Consider the following 23,419-nt stretch of genomic DNA (forward strand, 5'->3'; position numbering starts at 1 on the left):
ACAAAATTCTGAAAATGAAAAATTACAATCCCCACAAAACTCAGAGCAACGAGGCAGGCATCTAGAGTAGTCAAATTATTACAATATATTACTTACTTTCCACTGGGCAGGAATACTTAATTATAATTTTAATAATATGAATGGATGCACAATTCTAATAGTTGTATTCTTAAAAAAAAAAAATGGAAACAACACTATAAACTGACCAATGTTAATTCCAAAGAACCCATGATGAAGTTTCCTTCTATGGGAAGAGGTGAAAGACTATGGATAAGGAATGTAGCATATACTGTGTAATGCATATAGAGGGCACTGTTACTGTTTCTGTTTTGCTTGTAACTTTGTTACAAGGTAAGGGGAGAATCAATAACAATTTTTAAAAGAGTGTAAAAATGTTTATGGCATAGAAATATTACATACATTTATATATACATGATTCTATGTCCTACATTGCCCAATTTCGAGAAAGCCAAGCTGAGACCAACGGTATTCTGAATTGGGATGAGGCAGGTTTTAATCCCAGTTCTCCTACTAATTCATGTAACAGTCACAGGGAAATCTATTCTCTTTAGTCTTTAGTTTCCTTGTCTCTCAAATGAAATTGCTGGAAAAGAACCTCTGTTTTCTTTTTCACGCTAGCCTTACTTTACCATCCAACCTTTCTCCACACGCCTCCAAAGGCTAAAGTCCACCAGACCTATCATCGAGAGGAGAACTGCTGTCCTAGAGTAGCCCGGAGGTGGGGGGTGCGGTGGGGTGAGGTTAGATTTAGATAGGAAACCGTCAGGCTACATATACTTCCAGGTTGTGCTACGCCATATTCCAATATCGTTTTAAAGTTCGGGCATGGCCCAAGCTGGTCCAGACGTGCTGTGAGTCTGCGCATTGCTGATGCGTCCTTTTAACCCCGCCCAGCTTCCGGAGTGAGATGAAATTTGGCTATTAATGTTTCTCGTTGCGTTGGAGGCGGGAAATTGGCGTTAAGTTGTACTCAGTGATTGGTTATATACCCGGAATTGACTTCCTATCCTTCTTAGGAGGCATTAGAGATGGTGAAGGTTCTGGTGACTTGGGTTTGAGAAATACGCAGGGTAATTGGTGGCTATGGAGGCCGTGCTGAGCGAGCTGGTGGCCGTTGACGATTTAGTGGTGAGCCTCTGCTTTGGGAGAGGGCAAGAAGAATCCGGAGGCGCGTGTCTCTAAGGGCTGAAAGACTGGGTTGGGCCTATCTACCTCCTCGCTTATCTGAAGACACGATAGAACTACAATTCCCAGAAACCCTCGGGGACCATCTCGTTCTGGATGTGTGCCTTTTTGCTCTAGATTTGGTGGGGATTGTAGTTTTTCGTCTTCAGCACCCTCAGAATGTTGTTCTAGGGTTTGAAGGAGCCTGGGAGAAGATGAACACCTGAGTGCGGGAGAAGAATTAGGAGCAGAGGTGGATACCTAGGTTCTTGAGAGGAATTTAGGGCGGAAATGTCTACCTGGCTCTTAAGAAGAATTAGGGAGGGGGTAATGATCGCTTGGGTCCTCGAGGGAACCTGGGCCCTGAAAGTTGTGGATAGGGTAGGGATGTACTATGAATGCCCAGTCTTGAATCTTGTCAAGGGTAGTGGAAAAGTGGGGGAGGAGGAGGAAGGACGATCATGCGCTCTGCATCTCAGGTAGAAACTGAAGGGTCCAGTCCTTGCTTTGTGGGGTCAGTTTTGGGGATGGCGCCTGGAGTAGCGACCAGGTGGCCTCTACACCTCATATCTGCAGGTAACTGAGAGTACCTTTCTTAAGGGTATTTGTGAGAGATAGTATTAGTGAATTCAGGAGCCATTACAATTGGAGACAAATTAAGGACTGGAATCTTGGATGCCTTGGTTAGTTGAAGGAAGTATAGGCTCAGAATAAAACTCTTGGGGAAGTGGAGAGAGGTGGGAATCTGTAAAATTAGGAAATAGTAGTGATGAAAGAAAAGGAGAGAAGGGTGTCCTAGTACTGATGTTGTTTTTCTGCTGCTTGTTCTGAATCATTCTTCTCTCTGGCGGCAGAAATTCGAGAAGAAGTTCCAGACAGAGCAGGCAGGGGGCTCCGTGTCTCACAGCACTCAGTTTGAGTATGCCTGGTGTTTGGTGCGAAGCAAATACAATGATGACATCCGAAAGGGCATCGGGCTGCTGGAGGGTGAGGTGCCTAGTTCCCCAGTTCCCCAGTTCCTTAGTTCCTCTCTCCTTCCCAGAAGTCTTTACTGACAATTAAAACCCTTTATCCCTCTCTTCTGCCATTGGTCTCCACTCTTTGACTCATCCTCTTGTCTTAGAGGTCTTATTCTTAACACAAGATTCTATAACGCAATCAGCTTTCAGTTCTACATATGTGAGTTTTCCCAAGACAATCCCAGGCAGGTTTCTTTCAACACTTTATTCAGTACTACCCTTGTCCTTGGTTGCTAAATGTATTCTTTTAAAATATTTTCTCTAGCTGAAGTTTTTTTTTAATTGGTGGCTGGAGGCAATGTAACAAATTTACCTGTGGGAATGTTTCTCAACTTGGAATTTTTGTACACAGAATCCTAGTCTCTCATTGATAAATGAGTCAGTCTTCTATTGGTTTAGAAACTGGCTTCAAATTTTTCTGGAGTTTGGTAGAATAATTCATATACACCAACTGTACTAGAAAAATTAGCTTGTAAAAAAAACCTTGTATATATGAAAGTAAGATTTTTTGGTGCTGTAAATAAGCAATTTACATTAATAAATTTTAGGGTTTTGTTTTTGTTTTTGTTTTTTTAAGACAGTAGGATGGTTCTCCACAACTTAGTTTTGTGACAGGATAACATATAGAAATTTTAAAGACTCCATAGCAAAACTACAACAAGTGTTGTTAGCACATGCAGGGTAAAATCACTCTACAAATCATTAAGATGGTAGAGAATAAAAAAGCATTAAACTCTGGTAGAGTTAATTAAGGAAGGCTTCATGGAAGCAACTTTTGTACTGGTATTTGAAAGGGCAGACGGAACTGCAAATTATCTTGGCCAAAACCAAGTAGAAATGATGTGTGTGAGAAACTATTTTATTATAGTATTATCTGTGCCTTGACTTTTCCTCAAACAGATTAATGAGTTGACTATGAAACTAATACTTCCTGGTTCAGTTGCCAATGCACTTTGAAATAGCACATATCGTGTTAATGCCGTCCTTGGCTGGTTTGGGTTAGGTAGGGTTATTGAGAACCCAGACTAGGACGCTGACTTTCCCAGGGTCACAGAAGGCATTTCAGCCTAGATGTGGTTTCCTCCCCTTCTCTTCCCCAGAACTGCTACCTAAAGGAAACAAAGAGGAACAACGAGATTATGTTTTCTACTTGGCTGTGGGGAATTACCGTCTCAAGGTAAGAGATGCAGCCTCAGTGTCTTACTTTCCTCCTTGGATTCAATGTGCTGTATTCTGAATTATTGCATTCTTAATTCAGAATAGTACTTGAATAGGCAGGAAGGACTGCTGGTATCAAGGTGGAGGTAGTATTGTGAGTCAGGAAACTATAAGAGAGGATAAGGGAAAGATAGGAACAGGTGCTGAGGGCATGGGGAGTGGAGTGAGGTCAGGGTGCTGAGGTGCAGTCTCAAGTATCAGGTTATTATCTCTCCTATCTTATCTCCCCCACTTAGCTGGTGTTGTTTATGAACTACTTTGCATTAGGTGGGCCGATGGTGGACATGGGTTTGGGGGAATATGGTCCTTGGTCCTGGAAGAGAGGGAGAAGGGAAGAATAGTGGGTACTCTTTTTGTAAATATCTACCTGGTACATACAGGAATATGAAAAGGCTCTGAAGTATGTGAGAGGATTGCTGCAGACTGAGCCTCAGAACAACCAGGCCAAGGAGCTAGAATGCCTTATTGATAAGGCTATGAAGAAAGGTGAGTCTTCCTCCTATTCTGCCTCATATACTCCTCACCTTCCAGCTCTCTCTGAACTCCCTATCCTTCCCAATATATCTTCTCTAGCTAACCCTAGCCACCCCTTCCCTTTGGTTAGCATTTTTCTTTTAGCCTTGACCCCTCCCTCTCCTCAGAAGTTTTTCTACCCTTAAGCCCCATTCTTTTATCCCTCTTATTTCCTGTGGAAACATTTGAGGAGGCAGTACCAGGAGGTTTACCCGAGGGAAGAGGATTTGGAAAATCAGGTTTCTCATTCAAGTTCTCATACTGTTTTCTTCTCTCCAGATGGGCTAGTAGGCATGGCCATCGTGGGAGGCATGGCTCTGGGTGTGGCTGGGCTCGCTGGGCTAATTGGACTTGCTGTGGCCAAGTCTAAGTCTTGAGCTGCTCTACTGCTGCCAACCTCGGGACATACCTCTGACCTGCCCCTCCAACCCCCCTCAGAGATGAAGCAGCCAATTGGAGCCCTGGAGATGCTGATACTGAGGATGTTTAAAGAGGGGGGAAGAGGGAAGGACCTTGTTTCTTTGTACCTTTCTTTCTCTTCTACCCTCCTTCCCCATCTTCATCCCCTTCCCAATTTCCTCCTGATAACTGTATGCCCTTCAATTTCTTTCCCAAGACTTGTCCTTCCCTGGGATTTTGTGCTTTGGTAGAATGTAAATAAAACTGAAGGTTCTGGACTGAGACTTCTGTGTCTTGAATAAGGTGGGTCTTATTGGGGGAGAGAGGGGAATAGAGTGGCAAACAGAGATGGTGTTATTATCTAGCATTTCTCTGTGCTATTTTTGGTCTTCTATCTCTTTTTGCCCAGAAACTACTAATGGACTTAGAGGCCCATCTCTCAACTCCCTTTCTCTATAATACTGAACAGTGGTAGCACCCAAAAGTCGTGGCTCAGATCTCTTAAGTATGAGGAAGGACAGAAACTAGGGATATAATGGGAAAGAGCTGAAGTAAGTAAAGTTAAATCTTAAGTGTACTGTTGCCCTCTGACCCACTCAGCTGCAGTTGTAGGATGTGTAGTTTTCCATACCAATTTGGTGAAAGGGGGCGGCAGTGGGTGGGGACTGGTTGCTATGAGTTTCCTCCTTTTAGCTTCCTTTATAGTACCCACCCTTCCCCTCCTTTTGTCTTTCTGCTTCTTCCAAGTACCTCCTCTTGAGTACAAAGAGAAACTGAGGTACTCAGGGCATGAAAACAGATATTAAGAAAAGACTCAGGATCTCAGATCCTTGATTACCAGGTTTCAGATTAGAAGATGCAGACTCCAGTTTTCTCCTATTCCAGCACAGTTATTACCCTGGTCTTCACCATCTCACATCTCTGGTGCCAAGCCCAGCGTGGGGTTGTTTGCTTCATCACATACTTCTCGTTCCAAAGCCTACACCAATCTAGGGCAGGGACTTAAAGGGAAGGTACAGGGAGGAGAGAAGGGGGGTGGAGCAGATACCTTGTGATGATGAATGAGAGGTACAAGGTGGGGTGGAACAGACCCCTAAAGTTTTAACTAATTCCTGCTTAGTCTGATAGCATGTGGTCTTGTCAAAGAATCTTTGGGGGTCTCCAGACCAGGACCTAGCATGTGGGGGAATAGAACATTACCTGCTTTTTTTAACAGAGGGTAGAGAGTAAGAATGTTGTTCTCCCAGCTCTCCCTGCCTGGGGCTGCCTGCTATGTGTTAGGAAACTGGTCCTTGATCCTAAAAATCTGAATCCTTAGGCAGTAAGGGAGGAGGCAGGTCCTGAGAAGCAGGATTCCCCACTATCAAAAGGATAGGGTAGTAGCTTTTAATTTCCAATTTGTCTTCATTACTACAACTGTTGACAAATCCTAAGAACTCTGGGCTCATTAAAGGAGATTAACCATCAGGATCACATTCTGGTCCTTTGACCTATCCCCCTCCCTCCTTAAGTGCCCCTTGTTTCAGGATCAAGTTTCACCAAAAGTCAAAGGTCAATCAGCATTCCAAAAAAAGCTGAGCTTTCTAGAGAGGGAGCAGGGAGAGGGAAGTCGTGGATGGAGCTTGGGTTTCAAGTACAGTAGCAATATGTTTCCAGTCTCTAATACCATTCCTTCAGTGAGGACCCAAACAACTTATCTTCTAAGCTCTGGAATGGCTTGGATTGTGCTTCTTGTCACCTAGAGGCAACAAGGGAGTCTTAAGACCCTTCACTGTGACTGTGCCAGGACAGGCCTTTTCTATACCTTCTTTAGCACTTCCCTGCTCTTTTCATTGTCCCTGACTTAAAATTAAAGAGTCTTAGGAAGGGAAAGATAAGAATAGGGGAACAGGAGTGGGTGTAAGAAAAGAAACTTAGGGCTAGATTTTAAATCTGCCTCTATCTCCCCTTTCTCTAAGTCTCCCTATTCCCCCCTCCTCCCAACATGAAAGTTGAGCCTATTCAGACACACACCTCCCTCTACCTCCCCCACACTGGCCCCTCCCCTCCCATGGGGCATCTTCCTGGGCATTTCCGTTAACTCTGGTCGATTCCTTCTCCTGAGAGTAGGAGGGGGTGGGGATCTCTAGGCGGACCTGGGGTGGAGTGGGGTGGGGGAGGAGAAGAGAGGGTGGACTTTTGGCCTGTTCATTCCATCTCATCTCTGTTGTCAGCAGCTATAGAGCTCTCTGTGCTCCGTCCTGGAACTAACTGGAGAGCAAAGAGTCAGAGACAGATCTAAAGAGAGAGACAGAAACTTGGCAAAGAGAAGAGCCCCCAAAAGAGAACAGAAGAGACACTGAAAAACCTGGCGTGAAGAGAGAGAGAACCCTAGTCAGATTAAAAGAGAGCTCCTCCTTCCTGCCCCTTCCTCATCCCCTCACCTAGGTTCCTGGCTTGTAGGTTCAATTTGCTCTCTTGGGGTTCTACCCTTTGGGGCATGCAGAGGCTCAGACACTAGTCTCTCTGCCTTTTAGGTCCCCCTAGACTTCCATCTTCCCATCATGTCAGTTGCTGTAGAGACATTTGGATTCTTCCTGGGTGTGCTGGGGCTGCTGATGCTCGGAGTGACACTTCCCAACAGCTATTGGCGTGTGTCTTCTGTCCATGGCAATGTCATTACAACATCGACCATCTTTGAGAACCTCTGGTACAGCTGCGCCACAGACTCCACTGGTGTCTACAACTGCTGGGAGTTTCCCTCCATGCTTGCCCTTTCTGGTACAATTTTGGGTTTGGGGGAAAAGGCGGGAAGGGATACTTAGATAGAAAAGAAGGAGTCCCAGAAGGGAGAGGAATTCCATTTCTGTTACTACTTGGGTAACCTTGAGATAATTATTATATAAGATTTAGCATTAGATGATCTCTAATGTTCTTTTCAACTTGGAATCTATGTTCCTAGAGTGGTCTGCTAGGGGAAAAGCATTATGTTACAGGAGGCTTGATGTAGGTGGAAGGACATTGGATGATTTTGTATGCCTCATCCAGCTTTTTCTGTTCAACCTCCCTACTCTTGTAAAATATGGGAAGAGTAACTGAATCTCTAAGAGCTCTGACACTGTTCTTTGCTTTAAAGTCTTTTCAAGTTTTGATCTTTATGTTGTACAGTTGGGGAGTGGGAAGAGGCATCTCAAGTCTCACATTTTATCTTGATTTATATAGTCCTTTACTGTGCCTTGGGGGCAGGGACTGTTGCCAGAAATTACTAATGAGAAGCCTTGTGTCTAGGATAGGCATACTACATAACCTGCTATGACTCTCACTACACTTGGGATGGGGAATAATAGTACCTTGAATGGTATCTGCTACTCTACAACCTTGAAGATTCATGATAGTTATCTGAAAGAGTTGGAATAGATGCTCTCATAAAAACCTTCAAGCTCTGATATCCTTTGGTTCTGTAACTTCATACTGTATTTAGAGGGAATGACCTTCTCCTCAGTGGTTTGGGAGTGATTCTCATTGTATGTCCACAGACAATCAGAAGAATCTCTCAAGATTCTGTGGCAGTTTCCCAGGCTTACTACAGGCCGCTGTGACTACTTTTCTTAAAACTCCTAAAATAGTTTTCCCAGATGGGAAATGAGTTAAGAATGTAGTTTCTTTACAGTTCCCCTCTACAATAAAATGTACTCTGTGGCCTTTAGTTTCTCACATATAATAGTGTCACCAGAGCCCTAAGTCTCAAGTCCTCCCTTTCTCTTTCTCAAGCTTCACATTAGATTCCAAAACCAACTTCTTTCCTAGGATGGGAGTTTACTCCTGGCACCATACCTTACCTTCTGTTACCCAGGAACTTTCCCTCCAAGACCTCACACTTCAGTGGTTTTGAGCTCAAATAGAAATGTGGGCCACCCAACATAAGGATCTCTGTAGGCTGCTTATTAACATTATCTGTGTTTTCTTGTATTTTTATGTATTTATTTAGATACTTCCCAAGTACATTTTCATTTGTTTTTGGCCATACTCAGGAATGTTGCCAAGTACAAGAAGCTGTGTGTTTGAGACATCTCTGCTGTTGTCTAAGATGAAGAGGAGAAGATATTGACAATAGAATTATAGGTTTAGAGTTGGGAGGAACTTTAGAGATATCTAATCCAAATCCCTTATTTTACTGAAGAGAAAATAGGTCTGAGATGGTGCCCAAGGTCACACAAATAATAAATAGCCGAGACCGTATTTCAGCTTTAGTTGGCTTGACTTGCTCTTTCCATTCTTCCACTACCTACCAGTGAAGCTGATGCAGCTTCCAAGGATTTGAGAACAGGAGAAGTCTCAATGCATTTTCCAGACTCCTAGGGAGGGTTTTATTGCAGCTTCTGAGCATCTCAAGAGCTTCAGCCAAATTCACCCCACCCTAACATTTCAGATTCTCTCCAGTGATCTTATGGGAGATTACTCTCCTCATGGAAGATTGTTTCTCAGGTCATTTACCTGAATAGAAATAAAATGATAAAAGCACAATTCTTTGTCTCCATCATCCCTTTTGGAAGCTGTCTTTTAACCTCCTGGGACCTTAGAATTACAGATCATCAGAGCTGGAAGGGACACACTGGTTGAGCAAGGCCTAAAATTGTTTCCCTGATTTCCAAACCAAGTTGACTATGATTCTATTTCCTATAATAATGTTTTTTAGAAAGGATGCTAGTTTTATCATAATCCTGAAGACCATCTCTACCTTTGAGGGCTGAGAGGGTTTAGGTTTTTCTGGCAGGAGTGTGACCACATTTCACCTCCTACAGTCTAGGGATAATGGGGAGAAAGAAACTGTTCATCTCCTGAGGTGGGAAGCCCTTCCTGGTTGTTATCCCCTCTCCATACTGCAATTGTTATTGACATAGACTGTTATCTAACTTGTGAAATCTGGGATAAATCCATTCCGTTTTCTGGGTTGCAACTCCCTCTTTTGTAAAAATAAAGGAATTTGATGGGAGACAGTCTTTTAAGGGCCTTCCATACCAGATAGTTATGGGTCTGAAATTATTTTCTCCCCCCTCAGCACCAGAATTTTGAGGATCTGGAGTTAAGGACAAAGGGGAGGGGATTTCATGAGAAGGTGGAGATAGGAATGGAGAGCAATCATATAAAAGGAACTGACACTTAGGAGGGAAGCAAAGAACTTGAAATGGGAGTGGGTACTCCTAGAGTACTTTGTCCTTCCCTTCACCTTTCCTTGCCCTCCCCCTCCTTCACCCCCCACGTCTGTAGTTTCTTTCCTGGCTGTAAGCCATTCTCTTACCTCCCTTCAGCAGCTCTGCCCCACCCCAGGAGAGGGGGGCAAGGTCCTTAACAATATCTGGCAATTGTTGAGAGAAAAGAGAGAATATAAAGGAATAGGTAGTGCTTGTGGTCAGTTCCTGAAACGATGATGTTTTAGTTTAGTAAAGGAATAATACTAACCCCAGTCCTAGGATACTGCTGTTGGCCCTCCCCTCTTCCATAGGACAAACATCACACTTCAAAGTGAGATGGGGGTTTGCCTGAATCCTGAGGTCAAAGCTAGTGGAACAAACCATTGTAAAGAAGGAAAGGACTATTATAGGGAACTCAGAGAAAGTGGGGGTTCCAGCTGAGAAGCTGGGCCCAGGATAGGAAAACATTATATTTCCAATGCTCTACAAGTCCTGCAACAGCTAAAATTGCAACAGGGACCTAAGGAAGGCAAGAAAGGACTTCTTTGAGAGGATGGGAATGGGACATAGAGGCATGGAGCTGACCATTATGACCTTTGCTTTACTCCTCTCCCCCCAGGAACCATCCAGGCTTGCCGGGCACTCATGATCACCGCCATCCTTTTGGGCTTCCTGGGCCTCTTTCTAGGCATTGTTGGCCTGCGCTGTACACAGGTTGGGTCTCTGACTCCTGAAGGCAAGGCCAAGCTAGCTGCTACTGCAGGAGCCCTGGACATACTGGCTGGTAAGAAAAGGGGTACGATTAGCATAGAGGAAACCTTGGACATGCTGAAGGAACCTGACTGGGTTTGGCCTCTTTATCTTGTAGATCTACCAAGTAGTATTACTGCCACTACTTTTATCTTCCATATCAACTGCCTTATTCTAGGTGTTGAGGAGAAATATGAAATATTAGTAGGACATACTCCCTGCTTTCAGAGGAATTTAGAGGAATTCAATCTAGTATTGAAAATAAAATATGTACACAGATAAATGTAATGAGAAATCTCAATTTATTAAGTCCCTACTTTGTGTAAGGCATAGAGAATACAAAGATAAAAACTAATTTAGACTAGAGTGAAGAGGGAAAGGAGGTGCAATGAGGTACAACATGCATACAGGTGGATGTAATGAACATGATCGAGTAAATGAAATACAGAAAAAGCATGCCAAGAAAATTTGAGGAGGGAGAGAACATTTGAAATACATAAAAACAAAATGTAAGGAAAAGTGCTATTGGGGTTCAGATGGAAAAATATTTTTGGCTGAGGTATAATGAAAGATTTTTGGAAAGAAGTAGTATTTAAAATGGGTCATGAAATATGGGAAACATTTCAGAATGAAAAAAGTGAGGGTGTATTTCAGGGATGAGTGATGAATGAAAAATAATTATTAACTTGCTTATTAAGCATCAAATGTTAAGTGCTGAGATAGAAATATAAAAATGAGAAAGTCCCTTCCCTAGAGGAGTTTATATACTAATGGGGGAGACAACAAAAATAAGGGAGTAATGGACAGAGAAGGGTATTTTGGTCTGGAAAGTTACAAGGACTGAGAGTGGAGCTGTAAAACAGGGCAGTTGATTGACATCTGGAAACAATGGTTGTATTGATTTAATTACTGGGGATAGAGTGGAGGATGTTCTGAGCAGAGTGAATAGCAAGAAAAAGGCTGCAGTGGACAGTTGGATTCCATCTGAAGCATGGCTGTGTGAATTTGCTCTTACCTGATTATCAATCTGGACATCTCACTTTGAGTAGAATGATTCCATCTGGGCTTGATCTCTAGAAGTCAGTTAGTTCTTTAGGAGCAGAAGTCAAAACTTAGTCAAATACCCAAATTCTATCAATTTAGAACCAGCACAGATGGTTGAATGGTATGTGAGATGAAGGAACTGCAAGTATTCAGAGTAGTTGAAGTCCAGGGTAAATACATGTAAGAAAGTATGTGAAATCAGGTGGGACAAAAAGATTGGAACCATGTATTTGTGGATCTCTAATGTTAGATTAGGAATGACAATATTGAGTTATTAGGAAAATCATTTTGGGAGCTAGCTTTGTGAGTGAGAGATGTACTAAGCAAGGATGCTTTTTAATGTCTTGACTTCTTTGGTCATCTGGTAAAACCTACAGACTCCTATGCATTTTTGAATGCATAAAATAAGATACATAGAATTACAAAAGAAACCAATTATATTGAAACACTTATTCACTTTTTCTTTTAAAGAAAGTTCTTATAGGTTAAGTTAAAAACTTGTGAACTAGTTGGGAGGCTATTAAATAACCTTCATCTTTGGCTTCTGTTATAACTCCATTTAGTAGACATCTCTTTGGACCTTCTTTCTCCCTCTTGGTGATTTCATTAGCTCTTATGTGGACATTTATCACCTTTAAACTGACAGTTCCTAGATCTCTCTCTACATCCAGCTCTAATCTCTCTTCTGAACTCTGTCCAGTCCCAAATAACCAATTGTCTATTGGTATTTCCAAATGAATGATCTGTAGATCATTTTGAATTTAATCTATCCAAAACAGAACTCTTTTCTTTTCCATTTAAATTATTCTTCTTTCAAACCTTTTCTGTTTCTGTTGAGCACATCACCATCTTTTTACAGATACCCAATACACAATTTTAAAGCCAACCTTACCTGTTTTACCTCTTCTTCAATCCCTATATCCAGTTTATTGCCAAGGCTTGTCAATCCTAGTTCCACAACATCTTTCACATTGCCCAGTTTTCTCAGCTCACATAGCATCAACCTTAATTAATGCCTTTATCACCTATTATCTGGCCTACTGTTTCCAGTCTCTCCCCTTTAATCCATTTTCCATACACCTGTCAAATTGATATTCATATATATATATATATATATACATACATCTTGTATTTTAGGATATTACATTTGTCAAAAATTATAAAGACTCCTTATTTTCCCTAAGATAAAGTATACACTTCTCAACCTCACATCTAAAGCCCTCCACAATCTGGCTTCAGTATACCTCTCCTACTCTGTCCTCGTCAGACTGACCTCCTAGCTGTTCATTGTATGTGAATTCTATCTCCCACCTTTGCAGGTTTTTTGTGTATCAGCTATAATGTACATATAATCTATTTCAATGTCCCTACAATATAATGAGATAAGTGTGTTACATTGAGTTCCACAGGCACGGTGGAATATAAACCCTCCTACCATGTCACACCAGGGGCTTTATATATCCCTTCTAGGTGTATGAAACATGCTCTTTCTCTCTGGGTTTTTCCTCAGTCTTTGAACCTGCTCTCCATAGTAGCAGGTCTCAGTTCCCAAAAATAGTCCACAGACCCTCTCAGGGTCCCAGAATAACCTTGTTGAGAAGAAACATGTTTCCCCTTTCTCATGACTTAACGACTCTCTCAAGAGAGCCCATCTTCCCTCCCATTTGTGTTTATCTTCATAGCCAACCATTCACAATAAATACTAATTTATTAAAGCAATTACATAAGTAATAAACTACAATACACATATTTCTGTCTACTTGAACTTAGATTTTATAAGCTCTCACAATTAACCGTCATTCTTAAAAGGGCATTTAGGTAGGGTTAACTCTTGTAATATGAATACTAGTTCTTTCTAAACCAGACTACTGCCAAGATTATCAGGCTCCCTATCTTTGGGCTGGCTATACAGATTGGTCCCTATCAGTTATCCACTTACCTAGATGCTGCATTGTCCAATCAGAAAAGAGTTCACAGTCATATTTCAGAGGCATTCTTTTAATACAATTTTTGATCCACTAAAATTTTTCATAACCTTCAAAACCCCCTCTACTTTTCTTTCTTAAACCAGAAGTGGCAGTAGAGAACACGCTACTTTATTACCGTGTTACTGTGAAAATTTTCACCTCTCTAGCTCTAGCTTTTCTGCCCTCTTGTGGTAATTTTACTTCTCTAGTTCCTTTTCCCCCTTAGAAATTTTGAGTGTCTTGAATAGCTTAAATAAGAACCTTCTGATTCTTGCAGACTCACTTTTTGCTTAAAAAATCCTAACTCCCTTAGTTTCCCCTATTAAATTAAATCTTTTAAAAAATCAAAACTCGGCCTCCAACTGCTTTAAACTTCAGTTCTCATTTTCTTAGTTTAAATGATATCTCATTTTCTTAGTGGCTCATACATAAAACATACATAAGCAAATTAGGGAGTATACCCATCTTGCCCCAACTCCAAATCTCCAACAAGGCAATTTGCCTCCTTGATGTCCTTAAAACTATGTTTCTTCACACTTTTTTCGACTACTTAGTACATAAAAACTTCTTGTTTGACATTAAACTGTTCTCACACAAGGAGGGCATTATACCACATTGTTAACAAAGTGATCTGAGTCCTTGGATCTATAGTACATAACATTTTCTCTCCCAAACTGCTCAAATCTCATTTGAAAGCTATCTTTCTTCATATATTATATATGACAGTCCTTATTAGACTTACTAGAAAATTCCATATTATTTGATGATCAATATAAATCTCTATTTTATATAAAAAACATTTTTTTCTCCCATCCTCCCTTTCCTCCCCCATCATTAAGAGCTCTTTATGAAAGGAGCCCTAAAGAGACAGTCTTCCCTACATGACTATAGCTCAACTGCCATCTCTCATAAGATGTCCTTATTGATCCCACCCACATCCTATCACCAGCACTTTCCTTCTAAAAATTACTTTATATTTATCTGCATACATATTATATTTTATCAGGAGAACTTAGACTCTTTGAGAAAGGGAACGGTTTTGTTTTTGTTTTTGTATTCCCTAGTGCCTAATATAGTGCCTTTTACTCAGTAGATCCTTAGTAAATATTTGTTGAATTGAATGACATAAAGAAAACCTGAACATCTGAACAAAAGGAATTGAATTTCATAGGTAGAAAAAACATGACTTGGAAGATGATTAGATATATGCTGCTTGGAATACAGTAGGACTACAGAAAGAGGGGAAAAAAAAGAACAGTACTATCCTGAAGTAATTTACATTCTTCAGGGAGATAATAATACATAAATGAATATATATTACTTTTAAAGAAATTCTTAAAATTCTTTAAAATTTTAAGAAATAGTAGGAGATCAGCAAAGATTTCTCCTTTATTATGGTCCCATAAAATGAGTTTATGTATATGTTACACAAAGGACCTTAGTAGTTACTATAATATATAGCTCTTTTTTCTAGATAAAGCTACTCTTATGTTCTTGAATTGATAAAGCTCACACCTATTCATAATAGGAAAGTGTTCCACTATTGTTGGACAAGCAATTCCAACTTGCTTAAAAGCCAGAGAACTGCAAAGTTCCTCAATTTAACTTTCTGGGCAATGCAGATAAGCTTAGCCACTTCTTTGCTCAACAGGATTCTGTTTTGTCCAATCAATACTCAGCCAAGTCTCTGATGTGTAGTTTTAAGGTTTACAAAGTATATATCTATCAGCGAGCTCTTATTAAGTACCTACTATATTCCAGGTACTTACTATGCTTTGGGGATAGGAATATCAAGAATGGAACAATTTCTTCTCTCAAGAAACTTATATTTTAATAGGGGTAGCAAGAAGTGTGTATGTGTGTATATGTATATGGAATAAGTGTAAAGAGAACAAATACAAATACTTAGAAATTAGAGAGGGAGGGTGGACACTAGCAGTTAGAGAGATCAAGAAGAGCTTCATGCAGAAGGTGACAATTGAAAGGAGAAGAGGGATTCTATAGGTAGCCATAAGTAATGAGTGAATTCCAGGAATAGAGGCTGACCAATATAAATAAAATGGAAAAGCATTTATTAAGTGTATGCTAAGTGCCAAACACTATAAAATATCGAGAATAGCAACAGAAAAGTGAAAGGAATCTTTCACTTAAAGAAAGTGAAACCTATGGCATCAAATATAGAATAGTTCAGCAACAGTTCAATGGGTAACAGTAGTTCAATGACAAGGATTGGCCTGGAGAAATCCTGGTGGAATTTTAATGGACTGGGATCTAGTTGAAACCACTGGAGGAAAGAGTGGTACCAGGACCAGACCCTAGGTCTCTTAACAGGGCAAAAGCAACTGAGGAGGCTTAGGCATGAAAGGAGATGTAGATTTGAGAAGATTCCTTGGTCTTGTGGATGTGATGTGGGTGATGAAAAAAAGCAAAAGAGACTAAGAAGGAGTGGTCAAGTAAGGAGGAGAATCAGGAAAAAGCATGTGACAAAAACCCAGAAGAGATTAGAAGAATGGAAGATAGAGTATCATATGTGAAGAATAGCAATAATAAGCCTAGTTTGGCTGGCTTGCAGCCTTAGGGAAAGGGAGTAATGTACAACGAGTCTTGAAAGACAAGTTGGGGCCAGATTGTTAGAAGTTACAAAAGTCAAAGACATTTTTGTTTTCTCCTATAGGCAATAGGGAAGCTGTGGAGTTTATTGAATGATATAGTTGGATCTGCACTTAAGAAAAATTAATTTGGCAAGTGCATGGAAGGTGGACTGGAGTGAGAAAGAGTGAAATTCAGTAAGAGGCCATTGGGGAGAAGTGATGAGAGCACGAACTAAGGTGGTGGCTTTGTGAGTAGGGATATTGCAAAGATTAAAATGGCATGATTTGAAAACTGATTGGCTATGTGGATGAGGGAGACTGAGGAGTTAAAGTATAGCACCAAGGTTATGACCTGGGAAATGGGAAGGCTGGTGGTACCTTTGCCAGAAGTAGGGAAGTTTAGAAGAGGGGCATAGCCTTGAGGGAAAAAGATTATGAGTTCAGTTTTTCACATGTTGAGATTGAGATGGTTGTGACATCCAGTTTGAAATGTCTAATAGTTGGTAATGTGAGACTTTAAACTTAGTGGAAAGACTGGTGCTAGATATATATAACTCTTTGAGTCATCTGCATAGAGATGATAATTAAACCCATGGGACCTAATGAAAGTTAGTGAGAATATAGAAAGAGAAGGGACCAGGTCAGAGCCTTGAAGAATATCCAAAGTTGTCAGATGAATGACAAACCAGCAAAGGAAACAGAAAGATCAATCATACAGGTAGGAAGAGAACTATAAAGAAATCTCACAAAAACCTACAGAATCAAGAGTATCCAGGAGATAAAAGTTCTCAAAAGGATCAGATGCAGCAGAAAGATCAATAAGAATGAAAATTGGGGAAAAAAACCATCAGATTTGTCAATTAAAAGAAGTGATAATTATAGAGACAGTAGTTTCAGCTGAATGATATAGTAAAAGGATTAAAGAATGAATGAATGAAAAGAAAATGGAGGCAATAAAGGTAGAGATGGATTCTTCTAAGCTTTTGGTGGAAAAAGAGGAGAGATATATGATGATAGCTTGAGGAAATAGTATTTCTAATGAATTTTATTTTTCAAGAATGGAGAACATTTGGGCATATTTGAAGGCATTAGGGAAGGAACCCAGTATTAAAAACAAAATCCAGAATCAAATACAAAATCCTTTCTTTGATTTTCAGTAGTGTTCATATCCTAACTCCTTCCTGTCTTTCCAGTTTTCTCATACCTTACTCTCTGCGCCATATTTTTTGATCCAATGACACTGGTCTCCTTGCTCTTCCAAGAACAAGACACTATCTCTCAGCCCTAGGCATTTATTTTATTTTATTTAATAATAACTTTATATTGACAGAATCCATGCCAGGGTAATTTTTTTTTACAATATTATCCCTTATACTCACTTTTATTCCGATTTTTTTCCCCTTCCTCCCTCCACCCCCTCCCCTAGATGGCAAGCAATCCTATATTTGTTAGATATGTTGCAGTATATCCCTAGACATTTTTTCTGACTGATCCCCATGCCTGGAATGCTTTTTCCCCTCATTTCTGCCTACTGACTTCCCTGATTTCTTTTAAGTCCCATCTAAAATCCCATTTTTTACAGGAAAGGTTTTCCTTAAATCCTCTCAATTCTACTGCCTTTCTTCTTTTAATTATTTCCTATTTATCTTATAATTTGTTTGTACATATGTGTTTGGTTTTTTCTTTCCTTAATTTATGATCTTCTTTGATAGTAGGGACTGTCTTTTGCCAATTTCTGCATCCCAATGCTTAGTACAGTTCCTGGCACATAGTAGATTCTTAATAAATTTTTGACTGATTAAGGTTGATAGAGTTGTGTGATTAGAGAGGAGGAAATATTTGAATGGGTAAATATGCTGGATAATATGGGAGGGGATGAGCTCATAACCAACATCATAGCCATCACTGTCAAATCTGCCTTTGTTATATCTCTCATATATATCCATTCTCTCCTCTGACACTCCATCAACTTTAGTTCACATCCTCATGGCTTTATGCCCACACTATAGCAATAGCTTTCTGATTGGTCTCCCTGCTTCCAGTTTCCCAATTCTAATCTACCTTCCACTCATGCTGTCAAATTGATCTTCCTAACACTGAGATGTGACCATGTTACCTTCCTGTTCAGTAAACTTCAGTGATTCCTCATCACTTTCAAGATCAAATATAAAACTCTCTATTTGGCTTTTAAAGTCCTTAATAACTTGTTCCCTTCCTATACTTCTGATTTTCTTATATCTTACTCCCTTCCATGTACTCTATGTTGCAATGACACACTAGCTTCTTTGCTACTGACACTGTCTTGTGAATGGCTTCTTTCAAGTTTCAGTTAAAGTCTTTTATAAGAAGTTTTTCCTAGTTTTTCTTACTCTTTCTGAAGCTACCCCTAATTTATTCTGTATATATTTTGTTTATACATAGTTATTTACATTTTGATTCCCTCATTAGAGCTCCATGAGAGGCTTTTGCCTTTCTTTGTATCCCTAGAGCTTAGCACAGTGCCTGGCACAAAGCAAACAATAAATGCTACTTGACTGGCAATAGAAGATTTGGCAAAAGGAGAAAGACACTGGGAGAAATGAGGAGAGAAGGCTATTAATCAAGTGGTTTTTAGCTTAAAGAATTCATGGTGAAATTTTTCTAATTAAAGTAAGATCCAAGATCCTCAGCTGAAAGGGTAGAGATAAATTGAGAGGACTGAGAATAGAAAAGAAAATTTAAAGTATTTAATGTGTAATGTGAAATAGGGAAACAGAGATAGGGACTATGATGGGTAGAACCTGAAATAAACAAAAGATTTGAGATTGTGAGCATATTGCTTTATTAAGCAATGCATGCCAACTGTATAACAAGTCAGAAACAGGCTTCTTCAGATTTGCACTGGATCCTGAATATAGGGAGAGACAGATTTTTACTATTAACAGGATGTAAACCAAGATAGATTGCAATCTGATTTCCAATTGGAGAAGGGAGGGCAAAAAGGTACATTTCTCAAAATCAGAAAAAGAAATGTCTCAGTCTCCTCTACGTGTCTGTATTCAGTCAAAGGAACATATCAGATTGACCAGTAAGTTTTCAGATAAGATATATGGAGTGCTTCAGATGTATAATTCTTTTTTTTTTTTATAAAACAAAAATTTTTAATAGGCATATGTTAAAAATTAAGATAATACAAAATTGTTAATAGGCACACATTAAAATTAATATATAACATATAACACAAAGATTGTTAATAGGCACATATTAAAATTAACACATAATATATAAGATAAAAGTGTTAATAGGCACATATTAAAATAAACATATATAACACAAAGGTTGCTAATAGGCATATTAATAAGGGCATTTTGGGTGGCACAGTGGCTAGAAGGCTGGTCCTGGCATCAGGAAAACTTCTCTCTGGTTGTTGCTCAGTTGTGACAGCCTTGTCCAGCCCTTGTTGTCCCCATTTGGCCTTTTCTTGGCAGAGATCTTCCCTAGTGGATCCAGTGGATCCACTTTGTCAGAGGTAAAATGACTTGTCCAGGGCTAGGCAGGATGTGAGGCTAGATTTGAATTCAGTTCTTCTTGACTCCAGGTCCTGTGCTCTATCTCCTTTTTTTTGTGAGTGGGTTGGGGAGGAGACATTTATTTGGTCACCCCAAATATAGGATTTGGAGGCATGTTACAGTGTGCCTGACCATGGGAAGCACAATGGCAAGTGAAAAGAACATCGACTCTGAAGATAGAGGACTTGAATGAAACACTTGAGTCTTGCAGTGTATCCTTCAATTTCTCATCTTTGTTGAAGTAGTTGTAGGAGGAGTTGGGTTGAACTGTATTCTCTTACTTTACTATGTTGTCTAGTTTCTCCTTTTTCTACTTCTCTTGATTCCTGTTGTTGGAGATCAAATTTTTTGTTTAAGTCTGGTTTTTTCCTTAGAAACAGATGGAATTCCTCTGTTTCACTAAATGTCCATCTTCTTCCGTGGAAAAAAATACTCAGCTTGGCTGGGTAGTTTATTCTTGGCTGCATTCCAAGTTCTTTTGCCTTTCGGAATATCTGATTCCAGGCCCTTCGATCCTTTAATGTTGAGGCAGCCAGATCTTGTGTGACCCTTATTATGGCACCTCAGTATTTGAACTGTTTTTTCCTGGCTGCTTGTAAAATTTTTTCTTTAGTCAGAAAATTCTGAAGTTTGGCCACATATAATTCTTAAAAAAATATATTTTAATGGCATATTATTTTTCCAATTACAAGATGGTTTTCAATATTCATTTTTGTAAGATTTTGAGTTCCATTTTTTTCTCCCTTCCTTTTTTACCTTTTCCCTCCCCAAGACAGCAAGCAATCTGATATAGGTTAAATATGTGTAATCCTTTTAAACATATTTTCATATTTGTCATGTTGTGCAGAAAAATCAGTCTGTAGGGATAGGTAAGTGGTGCAGTAGATAGAGCATCAGCCCTGAAGTCAGGAGGACCTGAGTTCAAATCTGGCCTCAGACATTTAACCTATGTGACCCTGGGTAAGTCACTTAACCTCAATTGCCTCAGCAAAAAAAAAAGAAAAAGAAAAATCAAGGCACACTTTTTTCTTAAAAGAATTTATTTTGTTATCTTCATTAATTTGTACTTGGAAATGCCCATTTTATTTGGTAATGAAGTTTAAAATAAAAAAAAAATTAAGAATATAACCTCTTTGAGGGCAGGGCTTACTTCACTTTTGTATTGAATCTGCAGCATTAGGACAAAGCCTGGCACATATGCCTGTCCCTGTATGACAATGTATGACAGTGGTTTATGTATGAAAATGTATGTTATGTATGTTATGAAAAAAGAAAAAAGAAAAGATACTTAACAGTACAATGCAGAATATGCTTTAGCAGCTTATAGAGGGGAGAAAACATTTTGGATTGAATATTCCAGGAAAGTTTCATGTACTTTGGCTTGGAAGGACAGGGAAAATTTGAACCTGGGAGAAAAACTGGGGAGAAAGTGGGAATATATAAGGCATAGTCAAGGAAATAATAAAATCAGTTTGACTTAGATTCATGATGAACATGATGAACAAATAAGACTGGAGTCAAATTGTGGAGGGCCTTAAATCTTTGGCTGAGGGAATTTACTCAATGTGAATAATGACAGTTTTTGTATAGGATTCTGGCAGACGAAAGTGTTTTTAAGATCCATGGGTCCACTTTGTATTGGACCATCTATCCTCTCTCCTTCCTCTGAGAACATAGGTTCTCTTTAGGGCTTGTCTCTTTTACCATGGCTTAGTTCCTTTCTTCCTTGTTCTCTTTCCTACACAGTATGGGAGCCTATGGATATTGAGTGGAGGAGTGAGTCTTGAAAAGGTTCAGTATAAATCTCCTTCCCTTCTATCTTTCCTCTCTTAGGTATTTGTGGGATGGTGACCATCTCCTGGTATGCCTCTAACATCACCCGAGAATTCTTTGACCCCTTGCATTCTGGAGCCAAGTAAGTATAGGAACTCCTTCTAGCATTCTATTTGCCCCCAGATTTCATAGCCAGTAACAAAGTTTCACAGTCCTATTATACTTTTCAATTCTCAGTTGCCCACCTCAGTCTGAACCCTTCCCACATATTGGTAAGACCCTTGTCCCTTTCAGTTCCCCTGTTCAGCAGTGGCCCCAAAACTCTTTATCTATTCACCATTCCATCTCTGTGCTGCTCCCAGGTATGAACTGGGTCCTGCCTTGTATCTAGGCTGGAGTGCCTCCCTACTCTGCATCCTTGGGGGTATCTGCCTCTGTAGCCACTGCTGCTGCCCACCAGAGAGGACTTCGAACAGGTGAGCCTGGGGAGGAGGCAGGAGAGAGAGGGAGGAGATACAGGGAACTTTGGAGGAAGGGAAGAAGGGACCTCATCATCTGACTCTTGTCTCTAACCTGCTTGCAGTGACAAACGCTACAAGGCTCCCCTGTCTGTACTACCCTCCCTGGGCCATGCTTCTCGTTTGGCCCCAGGGGATTCAGGTAACAGTGAAGCAAGCTTCAGCAAATACGGAAAAAATGCCTACGTATAGAGAGACTTAGGAGGTAGTAAATTCTGCTGTCTTCTGTTGAACCATCGTGGAGGGAACAAGAAAAGGGGTGTGAGCACCAGCCCTGAAGTCAGGAGGACCTGAGTTCCAATGTGACCTCAGACACTTAACACTTTCTCGCTGTGTGACCCTGGACAAGTCACTTAACCCCAACTGCCTCAGGGGGGAAAAAAAAAGAAAGAAAAGGGATATGAGCTCTCCAAGTCAGACCTCATCCCATCGCTTCTGCTCCACTTCAATTCTAAGCAAACTCCAAGCATTCCACCATATATCTAAACCCTACCTTTACTTTGCCGCCAGGCTTCACCTCAAATGTCATATTCCGTCCCCTACAGAAATGTCTGGTTGGACAGTTTTCTCAATATTGCCTCCTTCATTGACTAGACTTTTGGAGATACAGGATGGGGGGGACCACTGAGTATGTGAATTTTGTATAAATAAAAGTTCATATTGCAACCATAGTGGTGAAACAAAGGGATTCATGGGAAGTGGGTTGTGGTGGGTGGAGAACAGGGCAGCATATGAAGATGGGAGGAGAGAGCATGAGTGGGGAGGCAAATATATACAGATCTATATGGTGGATATGCATATAGATGTGCATATCTATAGGTAAATTGTGGTAGCATAAGGCGTGTGTGTGTGTGTGTGTGTGTGTGTGTGTGTGTGTGACGGGGAGAATGTGAGAAAAAGGAGAGAGATAATGGATGTATAATCAGAAAATGAGTTCATATTCCTCCTTTGGCAAGTAACTATTCCAACGCTCAGTTCTTTTGTCTTTAAAATGAGAATGCTTGAACTACCTACTTTATGTTGTAAGGATTAAATGAAACATGGATATAAAAATCTTTAAAGTGCTAAATGTCAGATATTATTGCTGGCTAGAGGATATTAAAGATATTTCTCAAAAGAAGAAATGCTACTTCCCCCCACATTAATACTAAACTAAATTAACTGGTTTAGGAAATTAGTAGATTTCTTTTTGTTGTTTTTTGTTTTTGTTTTGGAGGAATTACACATGCAATTTTGAAATACCTACTCTCTTTGGGAATTTAACAAATTGTCATTAGCTTGTAGTAGCTGAAGTGCTGGTCTTGTACTCAGGTTCAGATCCTATCTTTGACATTTAAATTATCATATGATAAGGCATATAGGAACCTTTTAGTAACTTCAGTTTCCTTAGCTTAAATTGAGGATAATTATTAAAATAACACACACACAGGATCATTGTGATTAAGAGAGTGAGGCTGGTCTCAGAGAGAGATAATAAAGAAAGCTTTTTAATGACTGGGCAAACAAGCTAAAGACAAGCATCATCCCAATGAACAGATAATGACTTGGGATCTTTATATCATCTGTACATGCCACATTGGAGTATTGGATACTAGATTTTAAGTTTCTCTGACTTATCTAAATTTTATCCTTCCACAGTACAACTGGCATCAATTGAGGGTGCTTTCAGACTTATAAAATTGCTTTCATATCTGAAAACATCCATCTCAGGACTCCTGTTCAG

The 23,419-nt window shown here is 40.0% G+C and overlaps 2 protein-coding genes across 2 annotated transcripts; both read left to right on the forward strand.

The window, feature by feature from the left end:
• The first annotated feature begins 964 nt into the window (after window positions 1–964).
• Window positions 965–4,618, forward strand: FIS1 (fission, mitochondrial 1). Its single transcript, XM_051995947.1, has 5 exons — window positions 965–1,149; window positions 2,040–2,172; window positions 3,305–3,381; window positions 3,803–3,908; window positions 4,215–4,618. The coding sequence occupies exons 1-5, from the start codon at window positions 1,105–1,107 to the stop codon at window positions 4,310–4,312; spliced, it is 459 nt and encodes a 152-aa protein (XP_051851907.1). The 5' UTR covers window positions 965–1,104; the 3' UTR covers window positions 4,313–4,618.
• Window positions 4,619–6,515: 1,897 nt separating this feature from the next.
• Window positions 6,516–22,367, forward strand: CLDN15 (claudin 15). The gene is made up of 5 exons (XM_051995949.1): window positions 6,516–7,094; window positions 10,125–10,289; window positions 21,239–21,320; window positions 21,541–21,654; window positions 21,762–22,367. The coding sequence occupies exons 1-5, from the start codon at window positions 6,878–6,880 to the stop codon at window positions 21,886–21,888; spliced, it is 705 nt and encodes a 234-aa protein (XP_051851909.1). The 5' UTR covers window positions 6,516–6,877; the 3' UTR covers window positions 21,889–22,367.
• The last annotated feature ends 1,052 nt before the right edge of the window (window positions 22,368–23,419 follow it).

The sequence above is a fragment of the Antechinus flavipes genome, chromosome 4, assembly GCF_016432865.1.
Source record: "Antechinus flavipes isolate AdamAnt ecotype Samford, QLD, Australia chromosome 4, AdamAnt_v2, whole genome shotgun sequence".
Classification (NCBI taxonomy): domain Eukaryota; kingdom Metazoa; phylum Chordata; class Mammalia; order Dasyuromorphia; family Dasyuridae; genus Antechinus; species Antechinus flavipes.